At 35.0% G+C, this 19,003-nt stretch overlaps 1 protein-coding gene and 1 non-coding gene across 4 annotated transcripts in view; one reads left to right on the top strand and one right to left on the bottom strand.

Moving 5' to 3' along the window:
• Nucleotides 1–19,003, bottom strand: part of LOC149073973 (USP6 N-terminal-like protein) — a 152,108-nt gene that overhangs the window by 40,196 nt on the left and 92,909 nt on the right. For all 3 annotated transcript variants that reach the window (XM_089246786.1, XM_089246787.1, XM_089246788.1), the window contains 2 exons: nucleotides 16,629–16,736; nucleotides 15,062–15,171 (listed from right to left, as the gene is read on the bottom strand). In XM_089246786.1, coding sequence (XP_089102912.1) covers nucleotides 15,062–15,171; nucleotides 16,629–16,736 — 218 coding nt within the window. The remainder of the gene's footprint in view (nucleotides 1–15,061; nucleotides 15,172–16,628; nucleotides 16,737–19,003) is intronic.
• Nucleotides 16,170–16,241, top strand: TRNAE-UUC (transfer RNA glutamic acid (anticodon UUC)). The gene has a single exon. It is a non-coding gene; the product is annotated as a tRNA-Glu (tRNA).

Here is a 19,003-nt window from a genome sequence, read left to right on the forward strand (position 1 = left end):
TTCATTGTAAAATTTTGCATCCAAAAACATGCCTGGACAACAAGTTCCTCCACAAAAAAAAGAATTTTACTGAGGGTTTATGATATAAAAAAAAACAAGCACTGCCTGACTCCCCCCCCTAAAAAAATAATGGAAAGAAAATCGCATATTCACGTGGGGTTTCTCCAATGAGTAGGACATCAACAAGTTAAAACTGAGCTGAACACTCATCATTTATGACGAGTGTTCAGCTCATTATCTTTACAGTTCTGGGAGCTCTTCCTTCCCATTTAAACGAATCTGCACACACTAATTTTGAATAACATGAGTGACTGACAATACCAGGCAAAAGCTTCTTGCGGACAAATGGGCCTGGCGACAAGTGGCAGACATACAGGGAGACTGTGGGAGCATCATTTCTTTGTGCACGTCTTGAACTGGTGAACTTATGACCGTGTTTCCGAAAAGGTTTCAACATGGCATTTTTGCAGTTTGGGATCAGCGATTCGAAGGAGGAAAAAAGGTAGAAGACCCTGCTCCCCATGTGGCATGACAAAAGAGTGAAGGAGGAGGAGAAATTCACTCCCGAATATTTAAAGGGGGAGGACCTAAAGAGATGTATCCGGCTACTGGAAGAGCAAATTACGTCATCCTAACTTTTAACCACTCAGGACATCGAGGAAGAACAAAAAGAAAAACTTTCTCCCCTCTATAGTTCATTTCAGGTCAACTTTGCAGTAAAGGGGAAGCTACGAGGGAACAGCATCAATCATTGCTATGGGAACGAAAGTCTCTTAACCAATGTATCGATGCGCTGTCTTGGTAAAGTATGGCCGATTCTCACCAATCTCACCGAGAATAATCTTTTTTTACATGTAACGTAATGTGTGTAAAAAAATTGCACAGTAAGTTGGTAATAATTATAGAATTAAAAAAACAACTGCAGATACTTTCAGAAATTAAAGTAAGGTTATTGAAATCATTTGTTTTTTGATTGAAAAGTGTTTTAAAATTTAGAAAAAAATAATAATCTTATATCAGCGTGTCACTTACTCTTCATTGATGTGCCGTATAAGTAACACTAAAAATTTCGAAAAACATAGTAATATTTTTCTGCGATATTTTTTTCCCTTCCCTCAGCTGAAATTTATTTATAAAAAAAAGTTCAAACAATATGAAAGCAACGTATAATTTAAAACACTGAATATTATAACTATGGCTTTGAAAAACTTGGGGATTTTTAATTTTTTTTCTTCAATTTATATGGAAAAAATGAATGAAAAAATAAAATTTTTCAGGCCAATAAAAAAAATATAATAATAAAATAAATTAAGGCAAAGTAGATTAACTCTGCTTTCATGTGTAAATGCAGGAATAGCACCAAATAATAATGATACGGAAAAGTTTAGAATTTTTTACTCACTTTTCTTGCCGAAATTTCTGTCGCTCACCCCCCCTTTCCCCCAAATGGTATACATGAATGCCACTTGTTTTCATGACAGTTTTAGTCTTTTGTTATGGTTGATGTGCTGCTCATGGTTATTACAGATGATTCTTATCGAGTTTTGTTTACAGCGAGTATTCAAAAAAAAAATAATAAATAGTATTCAGGAATGGAAGAGCAGAGAACTTTTTGGTGTGGCTATCTCCGGTGAAAAGAAAGATACAAATGTCACATAAAAGATGCAAGTCTAACGCACTGTGTGCCCCCCCCCCTCGCTTATTTTATTTGAAAAGACACTAAAGGCAAGGGGCATCTGGAGAAACAGGTGGCCCCTGCTGTGGGTGGAAAATGGCATTCGTGTGAGAAGACGCGACTCTTGTCAACACTCTCCATGATCGGCTATAGAGGATTCGAAACTACTACTATTCCATGAATATGGCAAGAAATAAATAATTTTAAGAATAAGGAGGACCTAAAACCAAAACTTCTGCACTATCGGCTCTCTCTCTCTCTCTCTCTCTCTCTCTCTCTCTCTCTCTCTCTCTCTCTCTCTCTCTCTCTCTCGTGGAAGAGGAACACTTCCTGTAATCTATGAGCGAATATCTGAATTCCCTGTAGCCTATTTTCAGGAAGAAAAAAAACTGATTGAATGTTCGTATTGATGTATGCCTATAACTGCATGTAAAATTGAATGGAAAATTGTATCGTTATGGAAAATTCAACCTAATAATGATATAAAAAATATATATATATACAGTATATAATTGTGTGACAAAAAAAACACGAGTGATATGTATTGGTGGGGAAAATTTCTAGGATATGGTGCCAAAATGTTGTTGCACTTGCCATGGATTTTTGATAATGGTAACCAATATTTTTTCTAACTTAAACATTTTAAACGAATAAACATTGGTTAAAAACGATATTTTTTCAGTATTTTTTTCAAAATCATAGACAAAAATTGAAAAATTTTGTATAAAGGATCATCGTGAACCTCCGATGTATGGGAACTATATTTTGCGGCAAAGGAATACACTCTCTACCTTTCTCTTCACTACTACTACTAAACCACACATGTACCTCGTCCATATTCCTTTGCAGAACTTCTAACGAATTAGTACATGTTGGAATATGTGTATCCCTGATGTGAACCTAACGTGAAGCTTGTTTCCGTGTAATGCTTGTTATAGTTTGCTGCCATCTACCACATATTTTTCGAACTATGATTGAAGTGTAATGTTTGAAAATTTTACCGTTGTTGGCCTGTCGCTCTCTGCGGCAACTTTTTAATGGGGGGATTGGCTTGCATTCGCACCTCGAAGTTGGGAACCGCAGAAAATCAACTTCAGTCGACCTTTCTCTTCACTGCAAAGTTAACCTGAAACGGACTATAGACTCCACCAATGACAGGTTTTTGGAACAAGCAAAAAAGGCATGAAGTTTTACAAAAAAAAATTAAATTTCAAAGTTCTTGAAATCACAAATTTTACATCGTACATTTTTGAAATTAACACCTCGATTTGGGAAATAAAACAAGCTGTCCAACGACACCTGACATCATATGTAAATATTCTTGTTTCATGATATTCCAAAAAATTTGAACCTAGACAAAGGAAAATCTAAAACAAAATGTCAAATTATGCCCTCGATGACAGAGACCAATTTCAACCATATCACATTATTTCAATATTTATTGCCCTCACAAGATTTTAACGACAACAAATTTCCCTTAAGCACTCGAAATAATACAGAGGAAACGGAATGAGAAAAAAAAAAATTATAATTGAAAGATTCACAGGTTTGAAATTTAATTCAATTCTAGATTAATGCAATTAATTTTTGAATCACAACAATGACTCCGAATATTCTGAAGACGAAAATCTGTTTTTCTAAAAAAAAGATATTTTTATGGGTAACGAACGACGAGAGAAAAGAAATTTTAAAAAATCTTTCTTTTTTCTTGTACGGAAGCGTTTCATGCATGACTGAACAAAAGACCTTAAACATGGTGATTTGTCTTCTCTGGATCAATGGTCTTCTCTCTCTCATACAAAGCAAAGAAAATATTTTCAAAAGAACTCACTCAAATTCAGAATCACCCAAAATTTTACAAGAATCAAAAAACCCAAGGAATCTGTTGTTGAGCTCGAGAGATCACTCGGACATCTAAATCATCTAATATTCCAGATTTCCCAACAAACACATACAGTGTGAGGGACAAAGAGTGTGTGTCCTTTTATACTCAAGTGACAATTTTTAATGAAATAATACATTTTATCTTCAGAACTGTTACACAAATAAAAAAAATTATGTTCAGATAATCACTGGATTCGGTCCAGCCTAAAACAATCATGTGAAGATAAAAAAAATTTTATATTCACCAAAGGGGAAACTCTCTAGCTCAACACGTTTGGCTTAACTACGCTTAAGACGACTATGATTTTTGTCCCTTTATCAAGAGTGGTTTTTACAATTGCCCGTGTTACCATTCTACGAATTTTTTAATGTTGTCCGTGGGTACTTCGATAATCCGTTGTTTCTTTGTTCTATATGATGGGTCCCTTTTATGCACTGTGGGTGAGGGGGGGGGTGTGTATGTGAAGAATGAATGTTTGAATCCTCTTGGCCGGCCTATCATTTTAGTGGCGTTTCCAGGACAGGTTTTTCATTCTTTTCAAGGCCAAAAGAAGAGTGGATGATCCCTAAAGTGTGGTGTAGGGATAAAAATCTTATCGTGAGTTTTGATATTGTCTGTTGCAGAGAATGTTTTTGGCGGAACTTGGTTTTACGATTTCTTGGAAAAGGAGTAAAAAGAAAAAGAGCTAAAGCCTGGTTAGATGCTGAATATGTCATTGTGAGTATCGACGGCCATGAATGCAATGGCTCCAGACGAACTTCATACTTTAACTTTAAAATCAAAAGTTGAAATTTTTAAAAAACTAGAATCAGGAAAAACTCAGAGTGAACTTGCCGAAGAATATGGACTTGCATGGAACACCATTTCAACATTTGCTAAAAATGGGGAAACTTTTTTTTTCAGCATTTGAATCTTCTTATGAACCAAGCAGAAAATGCATAAGAAATCAGAATTCAGTGATGTAGATGAAGCAACTCTTGTGGTTCAAATCCCTCGATCTCACTCCATCCCATCATCAGGATCATTCAAGAGAAAGCAAAAGATTTCTCAAAAAGTCTCGATCAAGGGAATTAGGAATTTATCCTACGTATGAAAACTTTTTACAGAAAATTACAGACAGAAAAAATGTGAATTTGTGGATGTTAGAATGGATGCTGTATATTATACAGTATAATATACTGTATTTCTGTTCTCAGATTATATATGGACTATTCCCTCTTCATTTACAAAAAGTGGCATGTATTTTGTTAATCAGATATTGTTATTGAGCGAAATAAGAAAAAAACATAATTACATAAAAATAAATAAGAATTCAAGTTTTTTTCAAATTGAATTTGAATATAATAGGGTACATATTATTTTAGCACTTTACAGTTTGATATGGAGATATTTGAAACAGTTTCTATGTGGCACAGAACCAGGGTTGGTAAAAAAACCAAAAAACCGGGTTTTTTTGGTTTAAACCAGTTTTTTTTGTTTTAAATAGTATTAACATTAAAAACAATAAAATTTCTGAAAAATCATTCAAACTTCTAATAATTAATTAAAATAAAATGTTTATTAATGTAATTAACACTATTCCCATACTAATTAATCAATAAATATTTCTTGCATTTCAACAAAAACCAACCTTTTGCAATTTAATTATTTTTTGCTTAACTCAATGGATTACTGTGTGTTTGAAAATTATTTTAATGTTATTAATCATATAATATATAAAGGTTTTTCTCCAGTTATTTTCAGTATACTTAATTAGGAAGATATTTTGCAAAAAGTAATAAAAATTAGGTGAATATAATGAGGCATAAATAATGCAGATTAATTAGCAATGATTTACGATATACAGGGTGATTATAACTAAGGTTCTGATTCAAAACACTGTAAAAGAAGAACGATTGTCAGAATGACTTGAAAATTGACATGAATGTTCCTGAAAAAATTCAATTTTATTTGATAAATGGGAAAAAATACTTAAAAATGTAAAATTAATGACATCATCCAACATGTGGGAAATTTGCTCGCAGAATGGAAACAATAGCCAGTCATGGCAAAATGATAACTTTCATAATTGACGGAACTATTTCATAATTCATGGAAACATCACAAAAAAAGAAGTAATTGAAAAATAACTACAACTTACTTAAGAAATGTTAAATATGTTGTCTACCGTGTTCTAGCTATGAGGTTGAAAGCAGAAAAATTTTTGTTCAACAACTGATCGGAGTATGCCATAGTCATGATGTGGATGTTCTTGCAATTCAGCTTTATTAAATCAAACGCGAGTAGTATATACATGATCATAATCTGGGCCCCGGGGCCCAGATATGATCATGTAATAGAGGGCTCCAGATATGAAAATGATCATATTTATGCTCTCGCTTCATTAATTATCATATCTGGAACTTCATTTGTTCATTATTATCTCTTTTAAAAATATACCTTTTAAGTATATACTACTAACGCACCCCCACATTAATATTCCTGAGGAACTTCTAACATATAGGGGATGTGCTGGAGATTGCAATTCACCAAAGTTTGCAATCTGACCACTGTTTATAACATTTTGAGATACCCCACAGCCAGAAGTTTCAAGGATTAAGGTGCATCCTGTCAAAATGGGTCTTCAGCAGCTGCTTTACTGGTATTGCAATGTGTATCTTGATAGAAGTTCTATCCACACACTGATGCTGTGGAAGTGCCGAAATGATGTGGTTGCACAAAATAGATTATACTGCTGGCCAAGTACAGCATCATCTACTTGCACATTTTGCACTACTTGCACTTTTTCCTTTTGTTAAAGAAATTTCCATTGCTTCAGGAGTATCTATGCAAATTTTCAAGTCATTCTGACCAGTAGTTCTTATTGAATAGTTTTGGAATGAAAACTTCAAATTATAATCACCCTGTATATAGCTGATTATTTTTCATAAATCTGTTACTACTATACAGTAGAACCTTGATTAACTGGGCTTAACAGTGAAAGTATAAAAAAAAATTACTATTGAATATTAAAACTGGGAGAGGAGATGTGCTACTTCTTATGTGGAAAAAAAATGAAAATGTATGCGAGGTAATGCAACTATTAGTACACTAGTCTTTGTCCTTTAAGGACAGCTGGTGTCTTTATTGGATTATAGGACCACCTGCCCCTAGCATGATGGTGTCACTACTGTAGCTGCTTCTTTGTGAAGGGAAAAAGAAACCTTGTCAGATAATACACCACTACATTTAGATGTGTGATGTAATCCTTATTCATGAATTTGCTAAAGATATATAGATCATCAGAATGTAGCCAAAGGTTAGAAAATGTTGCAAGAATGAGAAATTTTGGCTTTTGTATATAACTTTAAATAACTAAGATACTTCATATGAAAAATATATATATATTCTGGCCACTTTTATGAGACTTTTTGAAAAAAACCACTTATAAAATCTTATGTCATTTAAAGATATACCATCAGAATGTACCCCAAGGATATAAAATGTGGTAAAAATGAAACATTTTGGCTAATAATGAACCAATATAATATTTTTCAAGGAAAAAAATAATATTTAGGCCACTTTTATTTGATTTTTTGAAAAAAACCAAACTGGTTTTTTAAAAAAAACCACTTGGTTAAAACCAAGGTTTAAACCAAACGACCCTGCACACAACACAGACCATTTTACATTTTGTGCAAAACACAGTTGAGTAGCCATTTTTGCAGAATCTGCATCATCCCTTTGGTCCATGTTCAGGCCAGTGGTCATACTAATCATACTGAGTGTCTTGCATATGGAATATGTTAACTACTTCTTAGGTTTTTTGGTTCCACATCCAAAGATTGCCTAGTTTTCTTTTCTTGCTAGCATTCATAATATTATCTGCAATTACTCCTAGGAACTTTTGACTCGGTTTGTTTCTTTGCACTCATGTTGATCGCAAATCTATGTATTTATAGTGCTTAAATCTATTGATTGCATAGAAGACAAGTAAATCTGATATACTATTTCATTTACAAGATTCACATCAAAATATCTTCTGAAGCATTGCAGGTCAGTTTTGTCTTCACTGGTACAACAAAATTGAGATGAAATGGCAAGATTCGATGAAATGTCTTGCTTCACTCAACCAAATATTCTGGCATTCTTCTGTTCTTGCTTTGCTGCTCTTTGTCGGTGCACATGAGAGTTCATTGCCTCTGAAACTGTAAAAGTATTTACTAGCTGCCTGATGAAAAATTTCCAAGTGTATGGTCAGTAGTTCTTCTCACACGTAGTATAAAAACGCAACTCAATACGTTCTAGCATATGCCAATTCATTAGAAATTTCTCAGAGGAATTTCCATAAGGTGCATGTACAGTTAGTATAAAAGCACTTGTGGGTCAATTTTTTTCTCCTACAAAAAACATTTTTGGACAAATTTTTTTTCTTTTGAAGTGTCTTAAAAGTCTGCATTAGAAGCATTTTCAACCATTATCATTATTAAATTTATAAAACTTTGTTCAAACAACCTTGCTTCGCCCTCCTCCCCGTTGGGCATTTTGCCTGTTGTGGCAAATGGGGTCATTCAAGTATTACATCAGCATTGATAAAAGGAAGGGGTTTGCATTTGCTGACTTTTGACGACAATGGGGGGGGGGAGGGGGGGAGAAAGGTTTGAATGAATTCTTATGTTATAAACCACCCTTTATAAAAAAAAATATGAAATATTCTTAATGGCATCTTACTCTGTATGCAAAAAATTAGAAAAACCCTGCGCTAGTTTGTGAACTAACATCTGAACTAACATTCTCCCTAGCGATAAGTCCTCTACAGAGCCACTTTAGTGATCTCTAAATATTCTGCAGATCCCTCAAGTGTCTGGAAATGTGTACGGGCCGCTTACGTGCTCAGGAACTGTGTGGCACATCTTTCAAGTGATCCATATTTGTGAAGTGGGTAACTTGAGTGATGTAGAACTGCACTGGGGGCTGTTTAAGTGCTCTAAAACTGTGCCACATGTTACTCAAAGGATCTTTAAATGTGCCACCGACCGCTTAAGTGTTCTGGAATTGTGCCAGGGGTCACTTAAGTGATCTGTAAATGTACCACATAGTTGATTTTTACAATATTAGGTTTGAGGTGGCAACAGGCCACATCTGGTCTGTGGGTCGTGGGTTTAGCATATATGACTTAGTGGGTGGGTTGCAATGAATTTCATAAAAATAAATTTTAAGTTCTTAGCCTTCAAATAGCATTGAAATTAACAGAAATTGATTATAATAACACTGTTTATTGTTATTGTTTTAATTTTTTGCATAAATACAAGATGAAACAAAAAATCAGCCAAGGTGTCTAGAGACCCATACTGGATGATACATTGCAAATTTATAATGAATAATAAGGAACACAGTTACTTATTAGTAAACAACATCAACAAACTAAAATGGAAAAACGAAATATTAGAAAAACACATACACACACAAAATGGGAAGGGGGTTTCAAAAAAATCTTTCACATAATTTGTAGTATTTTTAGCAACAGCAAGGAGTGCAATTTTATGAAATACACATTGCATGATTTTCAGGTAAGTACACTGCTGGCCACCCAAATTGCAACACCAAGAAAGACAAGAGATATCGCAACAATATTTATTTTGTAGATAACATGTTGACCAAGCATCAAATGATTAAATTTATAGACTTCTGTGAAGTGTGGTTCCTGCCAAAATCAGTAGCCGCCATTGTTGGAGATCACCGCTGCCACATGCCTCGGCATTGATTCAAAGAAACTTTGGATGTGTTCTTGGGGTACAGCAGACCAAGCAGCATCCACGCGTTGCCAAAGTTGATCTGGTGTGGCAGCTGGGGATGTAATCTGGGTCAATCGTTGAGCAACCATGGACCACATGTTTTCTATCGGCGAAAGATCCGGAGAGCGAGCTGGCCAGGGAAGCAATTCAATCTGGCGATTGACGAAGAACCTTTGGACAATGCGTGCCACGTGTGGTCGCGCATTATCCTGTTGAAATATGGCTGTGGGCAAGCCCTGAAGGTAAGGAAGGACAACTGGCTCCAACACCTCGGAGATGTAGCGCTGGCTTTTTAAAGTACCGGCAATGCGTACTAGAGGAGTGCGAGAGTGATATCCAATACCGCCCCGTACCATAATACCCGGTGCAGGACCAGTGTGGCAGTGCATAACGCAGCTGTTCAGCATCCTCTCTCCACGGTGTCTCCAGACTCGAATCTGACCATCGTGGTGTTGCAGACAGAAGCGTGACTCGTCAGTAAAGACAATTTCATTCCATTGTGCTGTCCACATCCTTCTTTCATCGTACCATTGGCGGCGGAGACGTCTGTGGTTCTGCGTCAAGGGTAGACGAAGCAATGGACGTCTTGCGGACAGACCACTCTGCTGTAAACGGCGTCGAATGGTACGTGCAGACACTGGATGATGCGGTACAGACTGAATGTGCTGTGCTATGGTTCGTGATGTGGCTGAGCGATCCGTCACTGCCATACGCACAATACGCTTGTCATCACGTGAAGTGGTGCACTGAGGCGGATGCGATCGAACACGTCGGTCCGTTGTACCCTCCTGCATCCAACGATCACATATCCGCATTACAGTTGTTTGGTTTCGTCCAACACGACTACCGATTTTCCTGAAAGATAATCCACAATCTCGGTAGGCCACTATCCTTCCTCTGTCGAACTCGGATACTTGATCAAAAGATGATCGCTGTTTTCTACGAGGCATAATTGATCGTTTTTTTGAAAAAACCACAAGAAAAACACAATTGCCGTACTTCAAATCGTCGAAATCTCCAAGCCTTAAATAGCGCTTTGAAGTGGCGCCACAGGCGCGCGTGATGTGCGTCTGCGCTGAAATTCTAATCATTTGCATATCTCACCTCCGCTAATGCATCTTGTAAATTTCATATTATTTGCATGCATCCTTCAGGGTGTTGCATTTACGGTGGCCAGCAGTGTATATGCAAATAAAAATCAATATAATGTTGCAATGCTTAAGATCAAATAGATTCATAATTTAAGTGATTGAGGAGCATAGGCAAATCAAAAAGAAACTCTCGATGTCACTGATTGAAAAAAGATATTGCTTCATGTGTCTTTTGAAAGGTAATAAATTGGTAATGTTAAGGATATCAGGTGGTAAAGAGTTGCAAAATTTCAGGATGAGGTAAGTAAAATGCTTCTTCAGAAGAGTTTTATGGATAAGTGGTAGAGAGTAGATATTGTTCAATCTATTTGAGAAACGGGAATTGTTCAGAGGTAAAGGAAATTGTCATTTAAAAATAATTATAGTAGATTTGTAGAAATAAAGCTGAAGTAGTGGAAGGATTCCAAGACTGTGAAAAAGTTGTTTTGAAGGAGTCAAATAGTCACTTGTGATGAGTCTTATTGCTCTTTTTTGGAGTTTCATTATTGGTGTAAGATTTTACATATATAAACATATATAACATATAATATATAAATGTATTTTCTTTCAAAATTTAAATTTTTAAAAAATATATTTTTTGCGTCAAAAAATAAATTTTTAATCATCTGGAGGGCATAAAAGGCCCCCTGCATATGTCTCTAATCCCAATATGTGCTAGGAGGCAGAGACGACAAAATTTTGCTGAAGGGGGGTCAAAATTGCTAAACATCTGCTGACATAATACTTGAACGGCCCCCTATATATTTGTATTACTGTTTAGGAATGCACATCAATATATTTCTCTTCCACAAGTAATATTTCATTCTAAAATTCAAGGGTTAACAATTGTGCTCACTTGCAACAAGTTGGCATCTTTTTATCAGCCACCTCGTTGAGCATTTTGCCTGTTATGGCGTTGCATTTGTATTGTATTGTATTTTGTATTGTATTGTATTTTGTATTGATTTATCGAAAGTATGAGATATGTGCAGTAGAAACTTCATGCACAGTTCACAAGTAAAAACCAAATGTTTAGGAGTTCTTTAAAAGCATCAATGCCAAAACAAGCTCAAAATATAAATTGACTGTACTAGGAAAATATAAGAAATCCATTTTGCTTGAGAGCAACATGGTCAAATAAAAAGTGTTGAATAATTAGTTTATTTTACTCGTGATGGTCAAACAATCAAGGTAAATATAAAAAGAATTTTAATTCATATATCAACAAACTTAAGTGTTGTGGTGAAGACAGATATAGGTAAACATTGCCTCCAATTTCTAAAAAACCAACATTTACGTAAATTATATGATATACAAATTGATTGGTGCAAAGTTGACTGATACTATGCCTATGATCACATGGTGATATCTACTTTGTAGGCACTGATGCAGCCATTACCACAGCAACAAGACAGAGTAGCATATTGTAGATGCAGATCCAGAAGTCACTGCTCGAAGACAACACTCTACTGCGAAACGAAAAACAATGTCTTGACATCATCCCTGGTCAGTAATGTACTATGATGAATTTAATATATGCATGAAGTGCATGAAGAATTATTTTATTGATATTTTCCATCAATCTACTAAGGTGTACTCTGCACATTCAATTCAAATGTTAATGCTACTAAATATTAGATAGCTTCATTTGTAACTAATTATAAAAAAATTGATAATTTTTTCCTTGTAAATCACCAGTCATGATAGACATGAATGAGATTAAAAGAATCATCATAAACATATAATGGTACTTATTTTAGTTTCCGAATTCCCAACATTTTGTAACCTTCAAGAATCAGGAGAAATTGCATTTCCTGAGAATTCCTAGTGATATTTAGTTTTCGTAAAATATTAAGAACTAGCCATAATGCCCGGCCTCCCAGGTTCTCCCCCCCCCCCCGAACTTTAAGTTATCCATCTGCCTGTTTCTGCTTTCAAAAATGCATAATTAAAACTGTGGAATTTTTTCGATGTACTTTTTACGGGGCCATAATTAATTTTAAAATATTGTAACCTACATGAATTTATGCAGTTGAATATCAAAAGACAATACGGAGACATTAATTTTCATGCTTGAGAAGATATAAATAAAAAGTTTAAATCAATGTTATTGAATGAATATCCAACTCAAAAGTAGGTCCGGCTAATTACTTCATATTTAATCTACTGGGCTTCGTATATCCCTAAGCAAACTCAATATATATCTCAGAAATCGAGAATTCAATACAATTTTTAAAATTATTGATGTGGCGGAAAACCCCACCAAATATCAGCATTTCTACATTAAAATCGGCAATTTTAACACCGATTCCTATGAGGATCACCCTTTTCCTCAAAGCAATGTGATGATGATTATGACGTCTATTCAAAAAGCCTCATTACTGGGAGTATTGAAAAAGTAGCAAACCATTATAAAGGCATAAACTATTATACATATGGTAACAGGATTAAAGAAGTGACAAACCGTTGTAAAGTCATATACACGTCTGAAACGCATTGCTAGGGAACCACGGTAACCAAAGTAAACGTTCAAAAAGTGATTGTTGAGGCCCTAAAACCATTGTTGCCCGACAGTTTTTTGCCCATTCGGGGCACTTGCCCTGCTCTGACAAAATTTTAAAGTAGCCTATCGTTTGAGTCGGGTCCCATTTGGTATATATGCAAAATTTGGGGATGATCAATCTAAAATTGTAGATTTGTATAGAGAACATACATATACACACACACAGAAAATCAATTTTTATATATATATAAAGTAGTACCCCCTTCTCTTGAAACAAGCCAGTGGGTCATAATGTTTGTCCACTATGTTAATTTTTTAAGAAATTTACATTGTAAAAAATTTAAAAAAAAGATCAAAGGCTCAAGTTCCATCCCCTTCTTTTTTTGATGAGGGAGCTAAATAGTAAGCGACTATTAATTAGGAACAAAGCTGCCATGAGGCAACCAAAAAACTAATCCAGTTGCTCAAGTACTTTGTTGCAAGAGAGATATATAATATTAGCATCTCTACTGCTTATGTCTTGAAGTGCTGATGATGTAAGCAGTTTAACACGCCTCTAACACCACTGTAATTTACTCTTTTTACAATGAGTGGCCAATTTCAGCTTTCGTGCGATAATTTTAATCAGATTTTGATGCTTGAAAATCTCTCTACCCATAATAATTACTCTATACACATACAGCAGAGTCTGAATAATCTGAGACAGATGCCCCCTCCCCTACCCAGGCCATTGAATTATGAGAAACATAAATTATACCACCAAAAAACAATAAAAAGTACTCAAAATGTTAGTTTTACAAGTAAAAAAGGTCAAATTAAAAAAAGACTTGCATGTATCACTGTATTCTTGAATAAACTATGGATAGGAATTTTTATATAATTTCAAAAACTATTAATTTTTCTTTTGTTCATAAGTTATTGAATACCTCTTCTGTTGTTTGATGTTTGTGTGTCTATAAGGGGGTCATAAAAGGGTGAGTAAAAAAATGGGAAAAAAGATTAGTCAAAACTTGGACGAGTCTATTTTGAGGAATAAAGGCTGTAAAAGAGATACAAGTCATCATTTTAGAAGCATGACATTGGTGGGCATAGCTCCATTTTGTTCTATTGTATTGCAAAGCGATTTTCAGCACTGCCACACCTTCATTGTCACATTTTTGATTGACAAGGGGATATTCTGAGGAAAAGGACAGTGGAAACAGATACCTATAATCATTGGAAAAGTGGTTGATAGCTAAGCGCGCCCCCCCCCCATAAGTGGGCGATAGGACTGGGGCTGCCTAGTCCCATACAAATTGAAATTACTGTACACTGTATGCTATCATTCTGGAGATAAAAATCAACAAGCCAGGTTTTTGACAGAAAAAAAAAGAATCTGGAGAAGAAAATTACAAAATTTTCAATTCCTCTGGAAATTTTCAAAAATTCTCTAGAATGGGCAGTAAGGAATTACTGCTCAAAAACCCTAGTACTTATGAAATTTTGCATTTGTATCCATTGTAATGAGTTATGAACACTTGACGTGCGAAATTAAATTCTTTAAACTGTGTTTTACTTAACTATTTTTTTTTTGCTCTTATTCATCATGTGGTGATGGCACACTGAGAAGTATTTGGCCTTAAACCTTGTGGCAATATTCAGAAACACAGCCAGTCACACATATTTCTCTATAAATAGGCATCCACTTGTGACTTTTTCTACATTTCATATCAAGAACTAACCCTAGTCTGTCATCACTACATAAAAAAATAATTGTTAACCATGACAGTATACGATTGTCAAGAAGGAAAAGATAAATAAATTGCATGGATTGCAAAGTATGAACCAATAAACACATTTTCAGAAGATACTACTGGAACCAAATTGATATTCCAAAAACAGCACAAGTTTGCTGATAGTGCCCAGAGAATGATTCAGACCTAGATGAATAAATATGGAAGATTTTAAACACCAAAACGTAATGCTTTTTCCCACACATTTGAAGTTATCAATTGATTTTAAATTTCTATATCCTGTTTATATACACAGCTAACATTAAAAATAAAAGAGCAGAATAATGCAGCCAATTAAGGTTCAAGAAAAAAACACACTCACTTCACACTGTAACGTTCACGAAACATAATATGATTACGGTATGTTCTGTTCACATCCAAGTCAATTTGTCTTATGTCAGGTGATAACAATTTAGATTTCTCCCTCATTTCCTGTTTGAACACATTCAAAAAGATCATAAATTATATGAAAAATTTAAGAATGAAAATATGTTTAATATTTATTTGTATCATGCTATATTGAATAAAAATAGCTAACAGTTGAACCCTGATATAGTGCCAACCCCCACTTGTTACCCTAAATTTTCAGTGAACAAATTTTTTTGATATTCATACATGCCCCCAGTATGACTATTTTTTCCTTTTTCTTGCCATATACCACAATTATGCTACTAGTGACCTTATAAAACTGTATTGACCTGTAATATTTTCAGGAAGAAAGTACTACCATAATTTACTTTGCATAACTTGTGGGCTTGCCAAGAAACAGTTTTTTTAATGTTGTATGCCTTGGTGAGATGTCTCATGCCATATCCATCCTTCCTCTAAGAGAGTTGTGGGTAACAAATAGTACAAATCCATAAATATGGGCTATGTATACCAGAAATTACAGTACTTTAGAGGCTACCTCTATTCAAAGTAAGTATATCCAACATAAATTCACTTTTTTCCGAGTAGATTGTGTGAGCAACATTGTGAGAAAAAAAGAATTGGTTCACATGCAGACATGCCAACGTTGATATGAAGCCTCTCAGCAGTAATGAATGTTGATCATTAAAAAAGGGGTGGCATTGACAATCACATGGCTGTGGTTGGCTGAATACAAGTTTCTGTGATTTTCCCAACTTCAAGTTGGCTATCTCTTTGAAAAAGTGGTGTTGCTAAGGCAATAAGCAGATCCACAACACACATATAGGTTCAGTTGCATATCTACTTGCTGGCAATTTGAAGATAGATGACACCATCTACTAAACACAGAACATATACAATGATGGAGACACACATTCTTAGGTTTCACCAACACTATCCTGGCATAGCTCATCTATTTAGGCATGGAATATGTAGCAGTAAATTGCTTAAATGTTGATAGACTGGGATAGTAGATCATCAAAAGAGGAAAATCAGTTCAGCTAATGCTGGGAGTACTACCATCCCATGTGGTCTAGTGGTTAGGATTCCTGGCTTTCACCCAGGCGGCCCGGGTTCGATTCCCGGCATGGGAACCATTTTCTCCCCAGCGCGACCCAACCTGCAAGGGTAAAAGGCTTATATCCCTGGAGGGACAGAGCCTGGGCCGTGACTGGTTTGTCGGGAGTACTACCATACTCTTGCATGATAAAAGTTAAGGTGTTTAGGCCTGAAACAGCATAAATAAAAGCACAATGCATAAGTTTATGATGGTTGCATTGCCAGAACTTGCTTTTAATGAATCAGAAAATATTATAGAAAAAGACAAAAGGTTCTCTTTCGAAATGAAAAATTGATTACATGAGAAAATCTATTAATTGAGTTTAGTTTTATCAAACCCGGTAAAAAACCTAAATTTAAAGAAACGATGCACTAGATTTTCAAAATCTTGTAAACATCAAAATTTAATTACTGAAAATTACCATATATTTTCCTTCCTGCTCTTCCTTTACTTGAAATACATCTAAAATTCGACACCAAACTTCCCCCCGAACTGCATTAGGTATTCCTTTGTATATCCTCCTTTTCAACTGAAAGATGTGATGAGAAAATAATTCAATCTAAATAACACTAATTTAAAATTACAATTAAATTTGAAAGTTTTCAGGTTTTTTGGCAGACGTGAAGTACAGTTTTTGTCTTTCGACGTTTTGTTCGCATGAGTGGCGATCATTTTCAAGAATTGCGTAACGCAGGCAAAAGGCTACTACTTACGCCTTCTCCCTGCTTGAGTTGCACTGTCTCGATGGGATTGGTCTGTTGAGCAAGTCTGTTTTCCCCATTGGCCTTGGTTTCCCATTTTAAAAATGATGAGGTTGAAATCTAAGCATTATCCAGAGCTCTTAGGAACAACTTCGGCCAATGGGGAAAACAGACTGGCTCAACAGACCAATCCCAACGAGGCAGTGTGACTGAAGCAGGGATAAAGGAAGTAGCCTTTTGCGCACGTTACGCAATTCTTGAAAATGCGAAACGTCGAAAGACAAAAACTGTACTTCACGTTGGCCAAAAAACTGAAAACGTTTAAATTTAATTCTAATTTACACTATGGTCATGGAAGTCTTTTTTTGTTTCACTAATTTAAAAGATTTTTTAACACACACAAGAGAAAAAAAATCGAAAACAATTTACAGCATCTTTATTGAAATAAAGAGCAGTTTTATAAAGACGACATCATATTTCCTTAAATACAAATGCTATAGAAAAACATCACTTTTTTGTTCAACATGACTGGCATCACTGTAAATGCAATACCTTTTTGCTGTAAAATTTCTAGTTTCACAACTTGGAAATAAAAAAATTGGAGACAACCAGCTAAATTTTTTTGACATCCATTAAAAAAATGACTTTCCATTAAAAATATTTTTTTGTCTTCTCGGATCAGCTTCAGAATTGATATCATCTTCTCTTATTTTGGATAAATGTTTATACAAAGTAGATGTTCTAGCTTATATGAATGAAAGTAACTCTAAACAAATCTAAAACTTTTGTTTTAGAAAAGGCTATAACTCTTCCAAATGGTTTAATCAAAGCAAGGAATTGATATATAATATAAATGAGCATAACTACTTTAGCATGCTTTTCATCATGATGGTTCATTTTACAAGGTATCAGAAAAAAATGCCAAATGCTGTTGTTCTAACTGTTCTTATGCCACTGATCTAATTATCTAAATTTCAAATGATGCTTGATTTCATCATTGCTGTCTCTCAACATTTTCTAAATCCAAATTGTTTGACCTTTTGATTGTCCAAGTGAAGCAAATAAAGTTTGAGGTCTGGTCCAATTGCCAAATTTTGCTAAAAAGCATTACTGGACTAGCAATTTTCTGGTGCTTTAGCCATATCTTCCCAAGATTTTCTAGCACAGGTATGCATAGGGTGAATTATTCTATTGCTTTTCAGAAATTTGGAACATAAAGGTATTTTTAATATACACTTTATTCATACAGCATCCATCACCTATCGCAAAAGTGTTTCTACAAATACTATTGAGTATAAACACTTTGATTTTATGAAAATTGAATTTTCACAAAAATTCAATTTTCCTAAACTGCCAAGTGTGAAATACAAATGTATAAAGTACAACATGTAAGAATTGGACATATCTGATCCAGATATGCTGAGCATATTGATTTTTCTTAGAAGCAAATGGTATAGATCAGTGTTTCCCAACCACTGGGCAACAGCCCGGTACCAGGCTGTGGCATCGATCGTGCCAACCTGCGAGAGATTCACCTTTTTATCATTTTAATTGTTTATTTGCTATGTGGTCTTCCTAAACAGAGTAACAGAATTATTTCAGGGAACTTTTTTTCATAAGCAATACGTAATTCAAATCTCTGCCCAAAATTCATTATATCAGAGTGTAAAAAAAGCAAATGATTTCTGCTGCGACAAGCAGGAATAGCCATGGGGCCCTTCGTTCAACTCCAATGGAAATATCTTTCTCAAGGCGATCCTCATTCGCAAGGCTATGCGAATGGAGTGTGGGACAGTCTAGTCTCCTTCAAAGAACTTTTTCCTCCCTTTTTTTGGAGTGCGACTTTTAAGTATCTGTCAGGAATGTTGGACAATTAGGCAACTTTTATGAAAATTAAAGTGCTCTCTCATGTTTGCCGAAAAAACTCAGATGGCTAAATGTGCGTGATTTTTGTTATACATATAGTCCATCGTTACTAGAATAGGAATATTCTTAAGTAAACTACTAATACTGTACATTTCTAAACACCGATAAACACAGATGCCCCGGAGACTGAAAACACATGTCCTAGTAACGCCATTGACCAAGTGGCTTA

The sequence above is a fragment of the Pholcus phalangioides genome, unplaced genomic scaffold, assembly GCF_987345545.1.
Source record: "Pholcus phalangioides strain wild (caught in Gottingen) unplaced genomic scaffold, Ppha-v1.0 ptg000017l_1, whole genome shotgun sequence".
Taxonomy (NCBI): Eukaryota; Metazoa; Arthropoda; class Arachnida; order Araneae; family Pholcidae; genus Pholcus; species Pholcus phalangioides.